Here is a 20,200-nt window from a genome sequence, read left to right on the forward strand (position 1 = left end):
GCAGCTGAGACCCAGCAAACACAAGAACACACACTGAAACTAAACCATGAACACACACGTGTATATGTTATATATATATATATATATATATATATATGCAACAGAGTCACTATACAGCTGAATAATGTTCCACAGCTCAATTATAAATTATAAAAAAACAGACAAAAATGTAATATTGTGAAATGTAATACGTAATAAAATACTTGATTGTCAAACATTTTAATTGTGTGTAATACACTAATATATCTTTTTAATCAAAATTTAAATAAATTCTAACTGAGCATCTATATTTTGTTGAACATTAGCACTAGCAGTTTGCAGTTTTAATGGTTTTTCCCTGTCACTGATCCCTGTCCAACTCTATAAAGCCTGATCATACGCATGCTACATCCAATCTAGAATCTTTGATGCAGCTTCCTGTTTCTTTGCTCCACACATCTTTAAAGCCTGAATGATTTATCTGGAGCCCGTTCAGCTTCCAACACTCCCAAAGTCAAACAAGGGCAGCTTTAAAAAAAAACCACAATATAATTGCTTCTCTAAATGGCGTTCACCTCCAACTCACCATAAATCTATCACAGCTTATTGGTGAACGTTCAAAGTGTCTTACTCTTTTAAAAGAGAGAATGTAGCATATGGGGTGGATGGGAAAGGGGAATGGAAAGACGTTTGCAGAATATAGAACGCTGAAGTGGCGCAACTTGCCAGGTGAGAAGCAGCAAGAGGAGGATTGGTGATGCTCAAAGCCCTGACAGACCTGACTGAGAGACAGAGGATAAAAGAAAACAGCCAAGTCATGGAGTAGAGCCGGGTGAAGGGCTCAGAAGGGGCTGTCACATGCAGCTGCTGTTTGGGGCGCCGCACACACATGCATACAAAACACAGGAAGATCTGCTATCTCTCCAGCACAATCTAATTACGCTTCCCTCTAATAAAACAACCCTCTCAACCAACTCCTGATCGGCCCTTACATGAATCTCAAACAAATCCAGCCAGGAATAAAAACTCTATAGCTCACCAATATCAATTAAAACTTCAACCTGTTCAGAAATAGCTAGAGGAACATCTTATTGCTCAAAGAATGCTTTTTCATAGCTCAGGAGACTTAAAGGGTTAGTTCACCCAAAAAATTTAATTCTGTCAGTAATTACTCACCCTCATGTCATTCCAAACCTGCAAGAATTTCGTTAATCTTCAGAACACAAATGAAGATATTTTTGATGAAATCTGAGAGCTTTCTGTCCCTCCATAGACAGCTACGCAATTACCACTTTGACGCCTCAAAAAGTTCATAAAGAGATCGTAAAACTAATCCATACGAATTGAGCGGTTTAGTCCAAAATGTTCTGAGGAGACTCAATCGCTTTACATGATGAACAGACTGAATTTAGGCTTCAAAAAGATCTTCATCTGTGTTCCGAAGACGAAAGTCTTAAGGGTTTGGAACGACATGAGGGTGAGTAATTAATGACAGAATTTTCATTTTTGGGTGAACTTATCCCTTTAATTGAGTTCTGAAATATTGTTGTATAATCAAACTACAACTAAAATTACTTGGGAGACATAAAAATAGAAACAAATGAGATAATTGTTGACATACAGCAAGAATGTAGTTTTGTAAAATGAATGCAGACATTGCTCTGCATAATTTGATAAAAAAAAATCTATATATATTCAAATTCAACTAAGACTTTTGAAAAATCTGAGAAAGGGTTGAGATATTGTTGAGGTCCTGTTTTTTCTGAGATAACAAGGGCCTTTTTGTCAGTATAAAACTATGAGAAGCATGAGTCATCAAGCAAATAGGCTTTCCATTTAAAGGGAGTGTTTACCCAAAACTGAAAATTCTGTCATCATTTACTCAACCTCATGTTGTTACAAACCTGCATGACTTTCTTTTCTTTTGTGGAACATTTCTAACAAATATTCTAACAAATATCTTGTTCCTCAAAGTCATGCAGTAAATAATGACATAACTTAATTTTTTTTGGCTGAATTATCCCTTTAATTTCATTATACTCATTTACAACTTTTCCTTCCTGAATGGTTTTCATGAAAACATCATGTTCTTTTAAAAATAATGATCACAAAATCAGGAAAAGATCATTTTTTTTCATAAAATGTATAATGCATACTTGTTTGTTTTTACCCTGTAGAAGATTGACATTTTCCGAAAGTGATTTGGTCAGGTCTATTCGTTATATCCACACAATTCACCTCAGACCTCGCAGATGGTAAATTTTTGAAAGTACCTCGCGGTCAGAGTGTGTGGCAGTCAGCAGAAAACTTCAGGTACTTGAGCTCTCCAGAGAGACATTAGGACTGTGATGAACAGCCCGGGTTCAATCATTTACAGCCGGGAGAGGGAAAGAGAGAGGAAGGAAAGAGAGCAAGGGAGGAATAAAGAAAGAGATTGCTCTACGAAGCCAGAGCAATAAGCGAGATCATTATGTCTCGAAAAAGAAAATTGCCTAGTGATCTACTGAATTTATCTTCATCTAAGTAAGAAACACAGTTTTATTTCCTCTGACAATCCATCAATCCATTAAAAATGTTTAATTCACCATGAAACTGTCCACTCATTAACACTTCTGAACATATAATCCTGTTTGCATTACATACACTAGAAATAAAGGTTCCAAAATGAGGTTTTCGCAGAAATGCCACAGAAGAATCATTTCATGTTCCCCCAAAGAACCTTTCAGTGTTCAGTTCTTAAAAGAACCAATTTTTTTCTTTCTTTGATTTTTTTTTAAAAATATATAATCTAAAGAACCTTTTATGCAATGGAAGGGTTTAATGAATATTAAAGGACATTCAAGAAAATACAGATGCCAATAAAGAGCCTTGAGTTTGTGTACAGGGTTTCTGCAGGTTATATGAAAGTACATTTAAGACTTTTTAAAGACCCTTTTTAAGACCAAGTAAAGAAAATTTAAAGAATTAATGGAAGATAACTCAATATGTCAATGTGTTCTTTAAACGTAAACATCTAGGGAGAAAAGCATTGAGTTATATTAGCAACACTTCCAACAGATATCTAATACATTTATTTTATTTTTGACAAAAAAAGCATGAATCGCCCTGTTCCCAACCACTAGAATGGAAATAACTTTTACTGTACCTTCTGCAAAAAAAGTGACGTTCTTCCTTAGTAGATTTGTCTTGTTTGCCAGTGTAAATGTCTAAAGATTCTTAAATCAAAATGCATTTACTGGAGATACAATATGACATAAAATATGAAGTACTGATCAAAAAGAAGTGAGTTTATGATTAAAAGAAGAACAAATATCTGCCAGTGGGCTAAAAAAAATCTACTTAATTCAAAGGGAAGTTTTCATAACTCATTGACACAGACATTTAGTTCTTGTTTTAGTCATAAACTCATAATTTTATTACAATTTTCAAACTTTATTTTACATTTGCATCTTAAGTAAATGTATCTTGATTTAAAGATGTTTAGATATTTGTATTGGAAAACAGGGCAAAAATACTGAGGTGATATTAATTTTTTTGCAATGCAAGCAACATTGAATACTTTCTGCCCAGATTTAAGACCTTTTTAAGGTCATGATTTTTTAAGACCCGCAGAAACTCTGTATGTAGTGTCAATTTTGATTTTATATTAACATTAAGCCTTGAATGGTACCCAACAAATGCATGCACACAAGTGTGTTACGAAACACAGACCCACCTGAGTCTGCCGTCTTCAGCCGCCGCTCCCCCAGGGATGATCTTCGTGATGAAGATCCCGGGATCATCACCGATGTGAGGGTTATCTGTTCCACCCGCTATACTAAACCCCAACCCTGAGTTTCCCTGAGGAGACACACACACAGGAATATAAAAGATGTAAAGGCCCTTTATTAGTCTTTTGCCTCAGTGAAAAGAGCCTGAATAACAGAACCAAAACAGACTGAACAGAAAGAGAGACGCGTAATGTTATTTTTGTAAGAGGTGCACTTTGCTACCCATGACTCATCAGTGTTTACAGTTTGGCACGGCAATTGCCTCTGAGCAGCGCAAACTCACAAATCAAAACCTGTCGCAACCGTGGGCTAGAGCCACTTTTAACATCTCTGAGACATAAATAGACTTACAGGCTAATATTTTGAAATGACGTGTTTATGATGGAACTCTCCAGGGTGCTGCCTCAGGCTTTTAAGCTTTAAAGTGGATTGTGAGGAGAATTAATCTTTGCTGAGATCTTCCCTGGCTATTTTAAGAGTTTGGATCTGCTTTATAGAATAGCAAATGTAAAGTCAAGGTAAATACGAAAAGGCAATACTAGGATATGTGAGTGAGAGAATGAGATAACTGACAATAACAGATCAGGCCCTTGCAGCAGACTTATCGCTTAAGTTTGCATTCAATTTTCCAACATGTAATCTCAGTTGAGTCTGCAGAGAGCCTCGAACATACACTCTCCGCCTCACGGCTCCAGGGTCGGACAAATCTGTGTTCCCTCTGGTCTAGTTGACCTTTGCTATTGTCCATGCTCTGTGTCTAGTCATGTGGATCCGATTGCAGCTGCCAGAATGTCATCTGCAGCCGTCTAATTCTCTTTCTCTCTCTCTTTCTCTCACACTGCCTCCACTGTGCACCCCAGGCTTTCACTTGTAAATAAAGCACATACAGTGGCCCAATTAAGAGGCTTCAGTGATGAATTAAATCTCAGTATTACTTTCTATGGAGCTTGTATATATAACGCATTACAAAGGCATTCTTAATGAACAACAATGCATTCATAAATATGTACGTATATATGGAAATGTAATATATTAGCATAGAAATAAATAAATAATTTTGAGAAATTTTAATAACTACATATATTCATGGTTAAAGAGTAAGATCAGCATCTAATTTGTAGTTAAATTAAATGTATCATGTGTTTAAAAGTGATTTTTCACGTGTTATCCATAATATATATCCAATTAATATATCATATAAAAATAACAAAATCGAACTAATTATTTATATAACTATTTAGTTATATTTTGTAATAATGTTACAAAATCACAAAAAAATATATGCGAGATATAAACTCGCAATTCTGACTTTTATTCTCGCAATTGCGAGTTTATACCTCACAATTCTGATAAATAAGGTCGGCATTTATTTATTTTTTAATTTGTGAAATAAAAAGTCAAAATTATAATTTTTTTATTCTGTGGCTTCCATAATTTCGTATTATTATCAATGTTAAAAACAGTTGCGCTACCTAATTTTTTTTTTGTGGAATTCTTTGTTTATAGAATAACATGTTTAAAAGAGCAGGTATTTATTTGTAATAAAAATCTTATGTACCATTATGTACTTATGTCTTTACTGTAATTTGATCAATTTAATGCATGCTTCCTGAGTAAAAGTATTAATTAAAACTATTATAGAATAATAGTTACATAATAAAAAAAAAATAAAAAAAAGTTTTAGATAAAGTACAGAAATGACAGGTTGATATTTTGGTCAGGCAAATTCCCTTCCCGAGAGCATTCCCACACAATGACTAGACAAAACTAAAACGCAATCATCATTGAATCAAACGATCTCCCATTTAAAGTTATTACTAATCACAGGCTAAACTCGTACCGTGATTGGTCATGTTTTATGGTTATACGTTTCAAGATCATGCTCAAAGCCAAGCTGTGAATGATTGGATTACCAGGCGGAAGAATCCACACGAGCATAAAATATGACGGGCCTAATATGTGCCTACGGTTACAGCATGTATCTATGGATGTGAGAGAGAGACAGACACTTACCCGCTCTAATGTAATCTCTTCAAATTCATATTCAATTTCTGTCCCATTTACCTATTGGAGGGAAAAAAAATAAAATCCCATTAGATGTGTTTGCAAATGCAATTCAAAAAGGGCATTAATCATTTAACCGTCACATTAAATATCTAACTGTGATGACACAATATCATCCTAAAACTGCAGCAGGCAAATGATGTGGAAAGAGGTTCATAACAGTTCAAAACATTATGTGGTAGCTAAAGGACTAAATTAAACCCGCTGTGATTGCAAAAGTGATGCTACATACATTATCTTGAAAGGATAAGTCAAATAAACTCTGAAAAACATCAGCATTCATCTCATTCTCCTTGACTGATATAGGACCGGGGCTTTCATAGATCTTCAGCAGACATTGAGCCTCATATCTATTCAGCTCACTGCGTCAGCCGTAATTGTCTAAATCTGAGTCCGGACACTAAAATCCATAATCATTTACCTGCTCGTACAATGGGACCAGGCCTCTGAGGCAGACATGCTGGCTCAAGCAGCCCTTTAGAGATGAATTCATACTGAACGCACATTGAAAGACATCTAATCCAATTTCAAGTTCAATTTCAAATGAGGGTCATGTTTGTGCTCGACTGGAGACGTTCATCTTAATTATTCTTTAATAAGTGAATTTAAAGTAATGGCTGCATGACACAATAAGAGCTTTTGAAAACCAGCATGTCTGCTCTCACATTCATTATTTGAGCATATACAACAAACATGCTCCACATTTGACAGCTTCAAGGACCTGTCTGAGGTCAGGTCAGTAAAATGCCATTTTAAGAAAGACAATTTTAGATGCTTTTAGAATTTTAGACGTTTTAAAAGCTGACAAATAATTACAAAGAATCGACAATGTACACTGAATTACTATTAGACACCATTATTATCTTAAAAATGTCCCTGATCTAATTGTTCATGATTCATGAACATTAATTATACTTAACATTATATCATAAAAATCCTAAAACTATTATAAAATGTGTTATATTTTTGCTTAATTGGCTATATTTTGTAACAATATGATTTTTTATGTAATATATTATTTATTATATTATGAATATCCACTACCGTTCAAAAATAAAAATACAGTAAAACAGTAAAATTGTGAAATATTATTACAATTTAATACAACTATAGCAGAAATGCATAAGCTTTTATCTATTAAATGCATTTCTGTAAACCCAATTTGTGTATGTTTTAACAACTAAGGAATGATATAACATTATTTGGAGGTAGATTTATTTTGGTAGATTTTTCCCTAAACCTAACTACGTACCTGGGTCTCGTCTACAATCGACGTCCCCTAACGTCTACAGTCGACGTTTAGTCTATCTGGGTCTCGTCTACAATCGACGTCCCCTAACGTCTACAGTCGACGTTTAGTCTATCTGGGTCTCGTCTACAATCGACGTCCCCTAACGTCTACAGTCGACGTTTAGTCTATCTGGGTCTCGTCTACAATCGACGTCCCCTAACGTCTACAGTCGACGTTTAGTCTATCTGGGTCTCGTCTACAATCGACGTCCCCTAACGTCTACAGTCGACGTTTAGTCTATCTGGGTCTCGTCTACAATCGACGTCCCCTAACGTCTACAGTCGATGTTTAGTCTATCTGGGTCTCGTCTACAATCGACGTCCCCTAACGTCTACAGTCGACGTTTAGTCTATCTGGGTCTCGTCTACAATCGACGTCCCCTAACGTCTACAGTCGACGTTTAGTATCTCTGTGTCTCCTAACTAACTTGTTCCCCTAACTAGCTTGCTGCGCAGCAAAAATCGACAAACAGACTTCAGCAAATGTCCTTTAAATGCTTTAAATCATGGCAGGGGGATCTCAGAGCAGTTTTCCAGAGAATCTCCCAAGAAGAAGCAAGGCCGGAGGATCTCAGACAAATTCCATTGAGAATCCCACCAGCAAACACAAATACAACACTTTTTATAGAATAGGAGAATGGCAAAAATGACATGAAACATTACTTAATTTCCACACAATTTGATTGGTTCTTCATAGACAAGCCCTCTTGTTAGGTAACCACAAGTTTTCAAGTTTAGACATCTGTCTAGTTAATTTCCCATATTTGTTATTTGTATACTCACACAACCAAAGTCACAAGTTTTCGCAAAAAGGGGACACATACATTTAGCCAAAGAACAGAACGTCTTAGTACATTGTGTTTCAGAGTGTTAGTTTTGTTAGGCCTAAAAAGAGAAAGTAAGGTTAGATGTTAGAGTTATGATTAGTTTGATATACAGTTTACTATTTTATTCATTAAAAAAATCCATACCAACATCATTTTACAGGTGCTGTCCATAGAGCTTGTTGTGAACAAGGACATTTATTGAAGTGCTTTGATAATAAGACAGCCTTGGCCTTTACAGTGAGTGTCCATGTTTCACATTTTGACTTTTTTTTTTTAAACTGAGGGGAGTATTTCAGACAGCTGGAGAAAGAGAAACCGTCATTCATGGCTAATTGAAACCCAGTGAACAAGCTCATTTATGCCTCAGCCACCTCAGCTGTTCAACAGAGAGAAAGAGAGAGAGAGGCATAGCTAAATACTGTCTCACTGCTCTCCTCAGAGCAACATGACCTTTCATTTACAGCATCAGTTGGAAGCCTCTAGACTACACCTGCTCTTAAACATGAGGACCAAACAGATGTCAAGAGCGAAGAGCTGAACGCAGTCTCTCACTCCACAACATTCTCAAATGAATTTATTTGTTGAATTCTGGCTGACGTTCTTCAGTCATGCGGGAAGACGCAGTAACATATTTGGTCAGCTGGTCCAGAGTTTGACACCAGGATGAATTTTGGATGGGATACAAATATGTACTCTAAAATTATTCTAAAATAGGTGTTTTTGTTCTATCATCAAAAGACAGATAGCACATATAGATAGGGATGAGCGATATATCGGTAGAGATTTTGGACTGTCGTCTCTATCGCGGTCATGCTCACGTGACGTTGCTGTGCTGAAAGCTTATCATTTGCATGTGTTTTTAAGCACTGCGGTTTAAAAACATTTGACTTTAAACCGTTATGCACACGCTCTCTGAGAGACTGTTTCTGAGCGCTGTCTGAAAGACAAGCTCACATGAAGCCGTCGCTCATAGAGCGCGTGAGAACTGAACAGAGTGCTTTTTGCCGCCTAATTGGGCTTGAGCGGTTTAATACACATAACTTATGTGTCAAAATATCCATGTCTTTGCAAGTAAACAGTCATTTATGTCTTAAGTGAACGTAAACAGAATTCAAGTGAACGCAAGAGTATATTGGATCCGTGTAGTCGCTCTTAAAGTGACAGCATCCAAATTTACAGTACCTGCTGTCATTGTTAATGTCAATCAAAAAACAAAAAAAGAGAAAATCTTAAATACTTTTGTATTTAATATCTTTTTATACATTTGATTACTTTATTATGCATTTTTTTTTAGTATTTCTAGTGCTTGAAGTTTTTCAGATAGGTCTATTTCATGTGTGTCTGTTCTATTGTAGTTTGTTTTCTTTGCTCTTTCTTTATCTCGTTTACTTGTCTTCAGTAAGCTTGAGTTTTTTATATTAGTTTTTAAATGATATTGAAAATAGTGATAAGAATTATGAAATTTCAATGGTATCAAAAATGTTGATATCATAAAAATCTTATTTAAAGCAAAAATAACTATATTGTGATATACATTGTTATTGTGAAATAAAATTACTCATATTGTGATATAAGATTTTGGTCATATCGCCCACCCTTAAATATAGACATTAAATAAACATTTAAAATAAAATAAAATAAAATAAAATAAAATAAAATGGAAAACTTTACAGTAAGGCTCCATTTGTTAACATTAGTTAACATGAATTAAAATGAAAAATACTTCTAAAACATTATTAAAACTTAGTTAATGTTAATTTCAACATTTACTAATACATAACCAAAATCAAAAGTTGCATCTGTTATTATTATATACTGGACCTGAGCTGACATTAACAATGAACAGTTTTTAAATAACGTTAACAAAAATAAATAAATACTGAAACAAGTGTTGCTCATTGTTAGTTAATTTTAAGTGATGCATTAACTGTAGTGCCATACCAATAAAATAGATCAGTTCAAAATGATGAACCATAGATACATATGCATAACCCTAAAACACACCAAACATTAAAAATACATCAAATAAAATAAAACAAAGTAAAAAAATATAAATAATATAAAAAAAACCATATCAACTGAAAATGACAAACCACAGATATAGATGCATAACCCTAAAACACACTAAACTATTATATTTTTTTAAATAGTAAAAATAAGCGAAATAGATCAAGTGTAAATTATGAACCACAGATACAGAGAAATTATTCATCTAATAGAATGATTAGTGATTTCATGAGTGCTTGCTGGTCCAATGAGTGATAACAGTCTCATGTTCAAATTCCCAAGGAGTTTACTTTAAGAAACCAATTAATATAGAAATTCGTGTCAGTGGATGCAGACTTTATTAGCACGAGGATCCATCAGAAAACACTACCAGCCACGACGAATGCCTAAAGTACATCACACGTGACATGATCCACAACAGCTCAAATAGCTTTACCATTAAAACTGGTCAAAATCCTATATCAGATGTGGCCATTTTGTTTATTGTCAGAGCCAGAATGTTATTTATTACCAGTGTATACAAGTTCCTCTGTTTGGTGCTAACTAATCAGAGCAGCGGTAGCCGAGTCGCTTCTCCACATATTCATCAGCGAGAGCTCTTCAGAACACCCTGCATCCATCGCTCTCAAAGCACACAGAGCTGAATATGGTTACAAACACAATCAGAGCAATAATTGATGGATGTGATAATTGACAGATGTGCATTCGAAATCAATAAGACTGAGTAAATGAGATAATTAACAACGGCAGCGCTCATCAGAACAGAACAAACCCCCTTATCAGCAGACTTAAGACACTGATAATCATACGCACTTCATTTGGAGAAGTTTTCTTTAGGTCAAGACAAACATGGCCTTTCCATCTTCCCCCTGAAGAAATGACCCAATTACTGGGTTTTGAGTGGCATTAGCATTCTGAGCCGCATGGTGTTGCAAATGTGAGACGCTGGGGACCGAGGGTGAGTGCAGCTGCAGAGGGGAGTTCACGATGCAGCATCCGGGGCGTAAAAGCTCACATTAAACTGGTGAGTCACTGCAAATGTGGCAACACACAAACCCGCGAATGTACGACGCGCTTGAATGCGTTCATCCACACAGCTTGTGCAAACGACACAGAGCGGGTCATGTTTCCATGACGACTGTTTGACTATAATGCAGGAACTGGGCACTTTCAAGCAGAAGCTTTCCGTTTAGAGTTCTGGCCGATGGGATGGCATATTTTTACACCCATCGCGGTGATTAAACACAAAATATCTCTCAGGATGCGACTTTAATAAGACTCGGTTTCCCCAATACACACCCATGTGGACTAATTAGCACTATGAACTAACCACTGTTATTCCTGACAGCTAACGGAAACAAAGATGCTGTTAAAAGTAGGCAAAAGGGGTCATTTTGCTGAAGCTAGGTAGAAGTTATTCAACAGCTACACAGACTGAGCACGCTCTCAATAATGCTGTATTAATCCTGTCGCCCCCTTGATTATCTTTAGCGCTAATTCTAACTGAGCTCTGTTCCCACTACAGTTACAAAGTGAGCACAGTGGAGGCTTCATAATTAACAGTACTTAACCAGATTTCTCACCAGGTCTTAAACTATAGGCAACAGCAGGTGCAACTGCACTTAAACTGTAGTGCATGTGTCAAAATTAGCAAGCTGCCTTTCAGTCTATTGCCTATATAGTCATCAACTGTACTAGGGCAGCATTCTAAAGGCCTCATTATACTTCTGCGTCGGACCTACGCCGGAGCCTATACGGCGTAGGCAACGTGTTGGTTTTAATTTATACTTCTGCGTCGTTGTCCGCGTTGACGCACCTAGGGAGCATGTGAAACCCCGAGGGAGGGGTTCTGGCAGACCTATCACAGTGCTTGCGTCCGCGTAGAATTGAGGCGTTGTTACATTTTTGGAGAGGCGCACGTCAGGGTACGCCGTAGGGTACGCGCGCTACACACAGCCTATGACGTAGCTACGGCGTAAGTTCGACGCAGAAGTATAAATTAGGCTTAACCATCATGTAATACACAAAAGACTCATCTTTCAAAGTTAAACATTAACATGTTGCTAAGCTATGTATGCAATAGTCTAAAAAGCACACAAAATACATAATACATGCAAATACTGAGCTTACATGAGATAATTATTTTTGGTATTAAATAAAAGAGAATTTACCACCAAGGATGCATTTATTTAAATCACAAATGCAGTAATAAAATTGGTAATATTATTACAATTTAACACGTTTTCTATTTTTATATATTTTAAAACGTAATTTATTCCTGTCATGGCAAAGCTGAATTTTCAGCAGCCATTAATTACTCCAGTCTTCAGACACATGAAATCATTGTTGTAAATTGAAGCTGTAAATAAAACAAAGATAACTGGGGTGCATTTTACAAGAAAATACTATTTCAGTTTTTCTTCTTCAAAATTTCATGTTTAATTCAATGTGTTACTTGCCATTTCTTTGTAATTAATTGTGAAATTTACTAGCAATTTCTGAGTGAAAGGTGTTTCTACACTTTTTTTTCAATCATGCTGATTTGGTGCTCAAGAAACATTAATTATTATCAGTGATGAAAACAGCTGCACTGGTTAATATTTTTGTGGAAATCGTGATACTTTTTTTTTATTCTTTGATGAATAGAAAGTTCAAAAGAACAGCATTCATTTAAAAATGGATATCTTTAGTGACATTATAAATGCCTTCAGTGTCAATAATATTTTAACTAATGTAATGCATCCTTGCTGGAAAAAAGTATTAATTTCTTTAAAGGCACACTATGCAAGATTTTTATCTTAATAGAACAGCTTCGAAATCATTTCGATGGTAAACGAACCCGTAGTAGGGCGAATCATCCCGATAGCAAAGCAGAATGGGGTGGGGGGTTGTGATTTGTGGCGCCCCGACGGCACGACGTCACATACATCAACAACATATGAAGTAGCCTCTATGGAAGACACTAGCACGCATTTCAGACATGAATCATAGCAAAGCATGAATAGTCAACAAAGAAAACGAAGAAAGCGCGGTCGGAAGAGTGCAGAGTGTGGAACTCTGCGAGAGTGGTATTTACGACAGTAACGTTAAATACAAGTACTCCACAGTGACTCTAGGGGTCGCTGTTTGAGACAAACAGAAACTGCATAGTGTGCCTTTAAAAAAAAAAAAAAAAAACTTTTAGAATGGTAATGTAATATAATAAAAAAAATATATATGTAATGTAATATAATAAAAAAAAAATTGCCTTAGATTTTGACCAAAACTGTTCATCTTAGAACTGTATCTTATGCATAACTGTGCATCTTTATAGCAATATATTATAGTCTACCTAACACCTATAATTTTCACAACCAGATGATTTTGGAAAGACATCCAGCATTATAACATAGACTACTGAATGTTTTGTGTTTGCATCAAATTAAATATTTCATCTTCTCTGACAAAGCTCTCCTTTACTGTATATATAATGTCTGGCAGTTTCACACACTCTTGCTTTTTTCAACATCTTTCAGAAGCATCAACAGATAAAAGTGACATTTCTCATTTCTTTCATGACTACTAAGAAAATCCACCTGGCTTGATTTTTCAACTAGCCTTAACACTTCCTTGATAAACATCACAAAGCCCACATAGCACTTAACCTGAGGCAAATCTGCACACTAAAGCAACTGAGGCTCCTTTTAATAAAGAGAACAGATGACACTGTACTGGGTGAGTGAATGTGTGTGCGCAGGATAAATGTTTGCCATGAATACATGCATAATGAGCTCGATTCGGTCCTTTCCCGCTGGGTTTACTGCAGCACACCTTTCTTTTTTCTCTGGGGAAGTATGGAGTCTTTATATCTCCTCAACAGCGACTCAATCCAACGGATAAACCCAATCTAACAGGAAACGTAACTACTTTATGAGGTGGCAATTTCTATGAATACGAAAATGTAACATTTTTATTACAAAAATTAGGGTCCACCCCAACTCCATCCCTAAACACAACCATCACTGGGGCGTAATGCGCAAGCAGATCGTACAAAATCGTAGGACTGCAATCGTACGAATTCAAACAAATTAGCCACAAATTCGCCAAAACGTAAGATAGTTATGAATAAAACTGTAATGGATGGATCACACAGGCCTCCAATAACTCTAATCACAGCAACACATTTTAACGCAAGTTCTGTTACCCATCTACCCCTCCAACAACGCAGATAATTCTCTGTAAATCTAAAACGCAGCATACGTCAAATCCCAGTGTCACCATTTTAAGTTTCCAGCACCCGTAATATTGTAGTAATGCTAAAATAAAGTTATCAACGAAAAAAGGGTCAGTGAATTCATTCTACTTTAGAGATTTACATTTTGGGAGCACAGAACACACACACACACACACACACACACACACACACACACACACACACACACACACACACACACACACACACACACACACACACACACACACACACACACACACACACACACACACGTACGCACACACACAGTGCTTATAGGCTAAACTCAGAGTGAACACCTGCTTTACTGGAGCAATCCATCATAGTGTTTTCTTTTACCAGAACTCCATCTTCACTCTCTTGTTCACTCATAATAGGATATTTGAAGTTCTATCAAACACAAATTGGTGCTTAAAGCAGCTGATAATCATCATAATCTCACACGTACTCCAACACAAGTCCACAGCAGGCTTTAAATTGAGAACAGCAGAAAGAAAAGGTGGAAAAGCAATTAAACCGTCTTAACAGCATTAAGCGTGTTGCTGGATTCAGGATGTAACGGTCGATCTCGCATTGTTGATGGAAGCATGACGCTTTGACTAAAACACGGCACATCCACAGTCATCTGGATATGCCTTGATATTAATAATTCATTACTCTGATGCCGGCAGAGAAACGAGAATCAAATTTAATTATCCTTGATGAACGTGAAGGGTGTGCGTAAGAGCCATGTGGAACGGAGGAGATTCTTTTAATGAAACAGAGCAAGAATAGTGGGATATTTCTCATCTTTCTGATGTAATAGAGGAAGAGAATCTTTTTAGCCTCCATTTGATCGCATTGCTTTTTAGTAGAAACAATTGAGAGGTTAAAGAGATATTATTTGTGATTTATCTTTCCTATAACAAACAAGCTGAAGCAGAACAAAAAAATGAATAAGCGTTTTAGGTTGTTCATAAATGGCTGGCTGTTTCTGGACATGGTCAAATTACAACACTGCAATAACAGGAAAAAACACATAATTTTGGAGTTAGCAGGAAACAGACAAAACCTTCCTCTACCGACTCAAGGTCAAGCGGTTGTTAGCGTGTTTGTGTGCACGCTCTTTGCGCTTCGTGCCGAGTACTTATCGCTCTGTGTTAGTGTCTGATTCAACACTACTTTCCCTCTCTGTGTTCTTTCACTCAGTCCCATCACCTGTTCTATCATGTGCTCAATGTTTTCTCCTCCTGCATTTATCTACCTCTTTAGTTCTGATTCAAAATGAAAAGCACACAATTTTCATTCGGAAATTGAAAATAAATTTCACTATTAATTACAAAGATACGGCAAGTATCACAATGAATTAAATATGACATTTTGAAGCAGAAAGACTGAAATAGCTTGTTTTTTTTGTAAAACATACTCCAATAATGTTGTATTTATGTCTTTGTAATTTCAGCAATAAGAGCGCTGAATTTACAGAAAGCCTAATTTACTCATGTGTCCAAAATTCTGTGTTGTACGTGTATGTTATGAGTGTTGAATGTTACTTTTGGTACAGACTGTGGAAACAAATTTCCTCTACTGAGGACAATAAAGAATGAATATGAATATGAATATGAATATTTACAACTTCAAAAAATAAGAGGCAACCACTATCAACGGCAGAATACTATGAAATGGAATCTCATAATTTACTGATTTGGAATGCTCTACATAGGTGGCTTAATGTGAAGCACAATGTATTCTCCAATTGGGTTTGTCAGAACTGTCCTCTAATATGCATAAAAATACAAAACACAGAAATATTGGATAAACATTTCTTTTTTCATAACATGGACTGTTCACACTTTTCGGATGAGCATACTCAGCTTTATGGGATCATTTTAATAATGAAGTATACGTGCCTTCATTATAATGCTGCCTAGGTAGGCAGCTCATAAGGTTTTGGAACAAAGCTTCAACTTTATATAGCCTACTGTATCATATTTGATACACAAATTTCTAAGGCCTCTAACATGATCAAAACTATTGTACACAATCCACTACATGCCTTATGCCGTGTGATTTATAAAGCATACTAAAAGACCTTTTAGTATAATTCTAAAAATGTTCACCTTCAGGTCGTGGTGCATGTGTCTTTTTGCTGTCATAAAATTATTATTGGGAGATATAGAATAGGGGTGTGCCATGTGATCTTATGCCATGTGACAATATTTCCCGTCAAGTGCGATATCAAGATGACGAGTTGAGTTTGTGGCAAAACCTTTTACAGTGCTTGCAGGGCTGCCAACATTTCAAAATGCATCTGTATTGTTTTGCATTTTGTGACTTTCATTCAAATAAAATAATATTTTTCCAGTCTTATATTTTGTCATTGAAGATTTCTTAAAAGCAGTGTTAAAATATAGGCTCATCTCGTTCTAGTGAACCCAATATTGTGCATTGTCACATCCAGGGCCGTCGCTAGTGGGGTGAAAGGTGGTGACAATTATAAGGGCCCAGGGGGCCCCACAAAATCCAGCAGTTATACTATAGGCCCCTGTTGTTTGAACAATTCTAATATTTATATTAGTTGTATGCCTGAGATTTAAATGAAAACCACAAAAACATGCAATTTGGTTAAATATTTTTTCCAAATATCTGCTTCTCTTATCTCCCTAAAAATGGTTTAGTCCGATCTAACGTATTTATTTATTATTCAGTCAGTGACAAACATCAGATGGACCCAATAAAATTGTAAGTCCCACCCCAGCTCATGAACAGAACCAATCAGAGTTGAGGCGGCAGTGCCTGAAGTTAACGATGAACTTGGTGGAAGAGCAGGAGACTGACTGACTGAAAATTTCGGGGAAAAGAAAACATAAATCAGTGTACCAGAAACGCCATTAAAAGAAGGAGAGGGAGGCCAGGAGAGTTGTTGTATCCCGGTCGATAAAGACGTTCTTAAAGACAGGTTGTATTGTTATTTCGCTGGGAATAAGCTACGGCCCTGGTCACACCACAATATAGAGTGATAATTGATACTTATATATGCTCACTTTTTGGCCATATAAATACCACGGCACCAAATTGCAATTTCCCTCTTTGAATGTGAGCTCAATATATAGCATATATACCCTATATCATACTATATGAGCCATAAAACCTTGATCAACAACATGTTGAGTAACATATGTATGTATGTTTCTGACTATTATATCATACGCTAGGCTTTACAGGGTTGATTTCTCTAAACCAGTGGTGCTCAATCCACCCCCCCCCCCCCTCCCTATATTTGTAGTAATTCTGCTGCAGTTAAATTATTGTAATATATTGTTATTTTATTAATTTAATGTAAATAAGTAATCCTAGTCTTTCCTGTCTTTTCCTATCTTAACCATTACTTAAAACAAACTGTTTATTTGATCCAAGACCTGTTTTAAACCATTCATCAAATCTCTCCATACATCCCACCCAAAACGCAGTTGACACTGAACATTAATATTTCAAGCCCATAAAAGAAAAGCTTTGTGAAAAGCCAGTGCTAATCTAAACCCACAGCTAATCGCTGGCCTCCTTATCTGGCTTATTTATGAAAAGTCATCAATCATTGAATATGTTGATCCTATTTGCACAGCGTGGAGAGTGATAAATGACACTAAATTCATGAAAAGCAAAAAAATAAAAAGGATGTCAAATTTATTCGCCACTCACTCTGCGTGGGCAGTGAACTCATCAAGTGGGTGATTGGCGATGTCACGGCTGAGCATAATGTCATGAACATGCAATAAATAAATGAAAAATCAAAACTCACGTATGGTACAGATTCCAAAGTGTCCGTGTTGACAATAATTGGGGCAGGACTTGCCTGTGAAAAGAAAGGGAGGGAGAGAGAGATGGATGGAGAGGAAAACAGAAAGAGAGAGATAAAGATCAGAGTGGATTGGATTGGAGATGCGTGAACTGGCCTAGTTTTTAAGGGATACATCAGAGCATGATGGGAACCGCTGAGCTCACAGATGCCATGATGAAGAACACATCTTCAAAACAACAGTCGGCAGCAACACCCACAGTAAATGGAACACAACATATTTACATACACACACACACATAGATCGATTAGATGAATGATGAAATAAAACATGGCATAATTTCGCGTGTGATCATTGCTGAGGGGAAAAAATTGTATGACATGAATGTTGAAATTGTTTATGTTTCTCTCTCTTTTTCTCTCTGCTGTTTAGATAGTTTCTGATGACCACACAAAGTCAACGAATCTCTCCCACACAGCACTGAGGCCAGAAATCTTAGTGGGTGGACCTCTATTCTGTGCCTTCTCTCTAATTTCATTGACCGTTGTGAAGTGTAACCCCTTCATTAGCCTTTATTAGAAAATATTTGCTCACTTTACACAGCATAATGTACAGCTGGACAATTCACAGTACAATAACAATATCTGCACAGTTAGGCTAATTTACCTTAATAATGATGTCTGTGGTCCTGGAGGCAGGAATAAATCATGTGAATTACTGCAGACCACAAAACCTAACAAATATTTTGCTTTACTATATTTTAAGGAATAAAAACGCACAAAAAGTATTATCATCGCTTCATAACATTAAGGTTGAACTACTGTAGTCACATGGACTATTTTAACAATGTTTTTACCGCCTTTCTGGGCCTTGAAAGTTGCAATGACGTTGCTGTCTATGGAGGGACAGAAAGCTCTCAGATTTCATCAAAAATATCTTCATTTGTGTTCCGAAGATGAACGAAGGTCTTACGGGTTTGGAACGACATGAAGGTGAGTAAATAATGACAAAATTTAAATTTTTGGGTGAACTAACCCTTTAAGAAATATGATGATACTGTATGCAGATATGATTATGCATTTTCTTATTTACAAACAATTCCTATTTGAATCTTCAATCAATCCGAGTGGACCAGTGCTAAGTTCACACTTAATCAACTCCATCCATGCTTCCATACACAAACAAATACACACTGATGTTAATATCTTAGATGTGAACGTTAACAGCTCAAATTTGAATCAAACTCACAAATAGAACTACAATAAATCACTTAAAATGCTTAATCCCAGTTACTAAAGGTAAACAGCAGGACAACTTTCATTTAGATAAATGTCCTCATGAAGTGTAATGGCTGTTAAGTGATAATCCAAAGTATTACTCTAAATATGATGTCAACTACCACGATACCACTTTTTCCAGAACAAGTCCGATACCCAGTACTTGCCGATACCTGTTTTGGAATTTAATATTGGGCAGAGAAACCAAAGAATATGAATCAAATTAGTTGGCTGAGCAAATAGATATTTCCTTCAGTTATTTTCATTCCTATTTATGCCTGTTAAAATGTATTGCAGGTTACTTTCACTGTTCATATTTTTGCTCTGTCATATTTAATTCATCTGTAATTTAATATGACAGTGAACATTTAGAGCTGCTCTAGCAGGACTCAATCAGTCAAGAGCAGTGAGTGATTTTCTCTGTCTTTTGTGTTAGATTAAAATTGAGGACAAAGACAGCAGTAGGTTTATTAGGCTGCTGTCACTTTAAGAGCTGCAACAATCAGCAATCAAGAGCATGCACTCTCTCTTTCTCTCTCTTTACTGCCAAGTTAACGTTAGTAATATGCTCCTCATTTTACTTTCTTTGCTATAGCCATATCAGACCAAACTACAAACTTCCCAGCAGTGACTGTGAAAAAGGGATGTGTGCTCAACAAGCTTGCGCGTCTATGCCGCTGCGTGCTCAATCAAAACGCGTATTGCATAAATATTTCATTTGTTTACCATTCTATTAATTCGATACATTTACTTTATAGACATCCTTCTCTGTTTGCTCTGTTGTCAAGAGTGTTTCTTTGTCACAAGCAGTGTACTGTACATGCTGAGTGGTTTTGGAGCATCTCTAATGTCACCTATTTCTCAGTATATTGCAATCCAAATGCTTGGGGTAAGTAAGATTTTGTATGCATGCATTTACTGATTTATTTATTATTATTATTATTAAAAAAAATATATATTTTACTATAAAAATTAATAC

General features: G+C 36.1%; 1 protein-coding gene across 31 annotated transcripts in view; it reads right to left on the reverse strand.

Moving 5' to 3' along the window:
• dlg2 (discs, large homolog 2) overlaps positions 1-20,200 on the reverse strand; it is a gene marked incomplete at its 5' end in the record, with an annotated part of 236,204 nt that overhangs the window by 59,702 nt on the left and 156,302 nt on the right. For 30 of the 31 annotated variants that reach the window (XM_079860352.1, XM_079860376.1, XM_079860378.1 and 27 more), the window contains 3 exons: positions 3,695-3,819; positions 5,763-5,813; positions 17,947-18,000. In XM_079860352.1, coding sequence (XP_079716478.1) covers positions 3,695-3,819; positions 5,763-5,813; positions 17,947-18,000 — 230 coding nt within the window. The remainder of the gene's footprint in view (positions 1-3,694; positions 3,820-5,762; positions 5,814-17,946; positions 18,001-20,200) is intronic. The other variant, XM_079860367.1, reaches the window with a different exon arrangement.

The sequence above is a fragment of the Squalius cephalus genome (genome assembly GCF_949319135.1).
Source record: "Squalius cephalus genome assembly, chromosome: 24".
NCBI classification, from domain to species: domain Eukaryota; kingdom Metazoa; phylum Chordata; class Actinopteri; order Cypriniformes; family Leuciscidae; genus Squalius; species Squalius cephalus.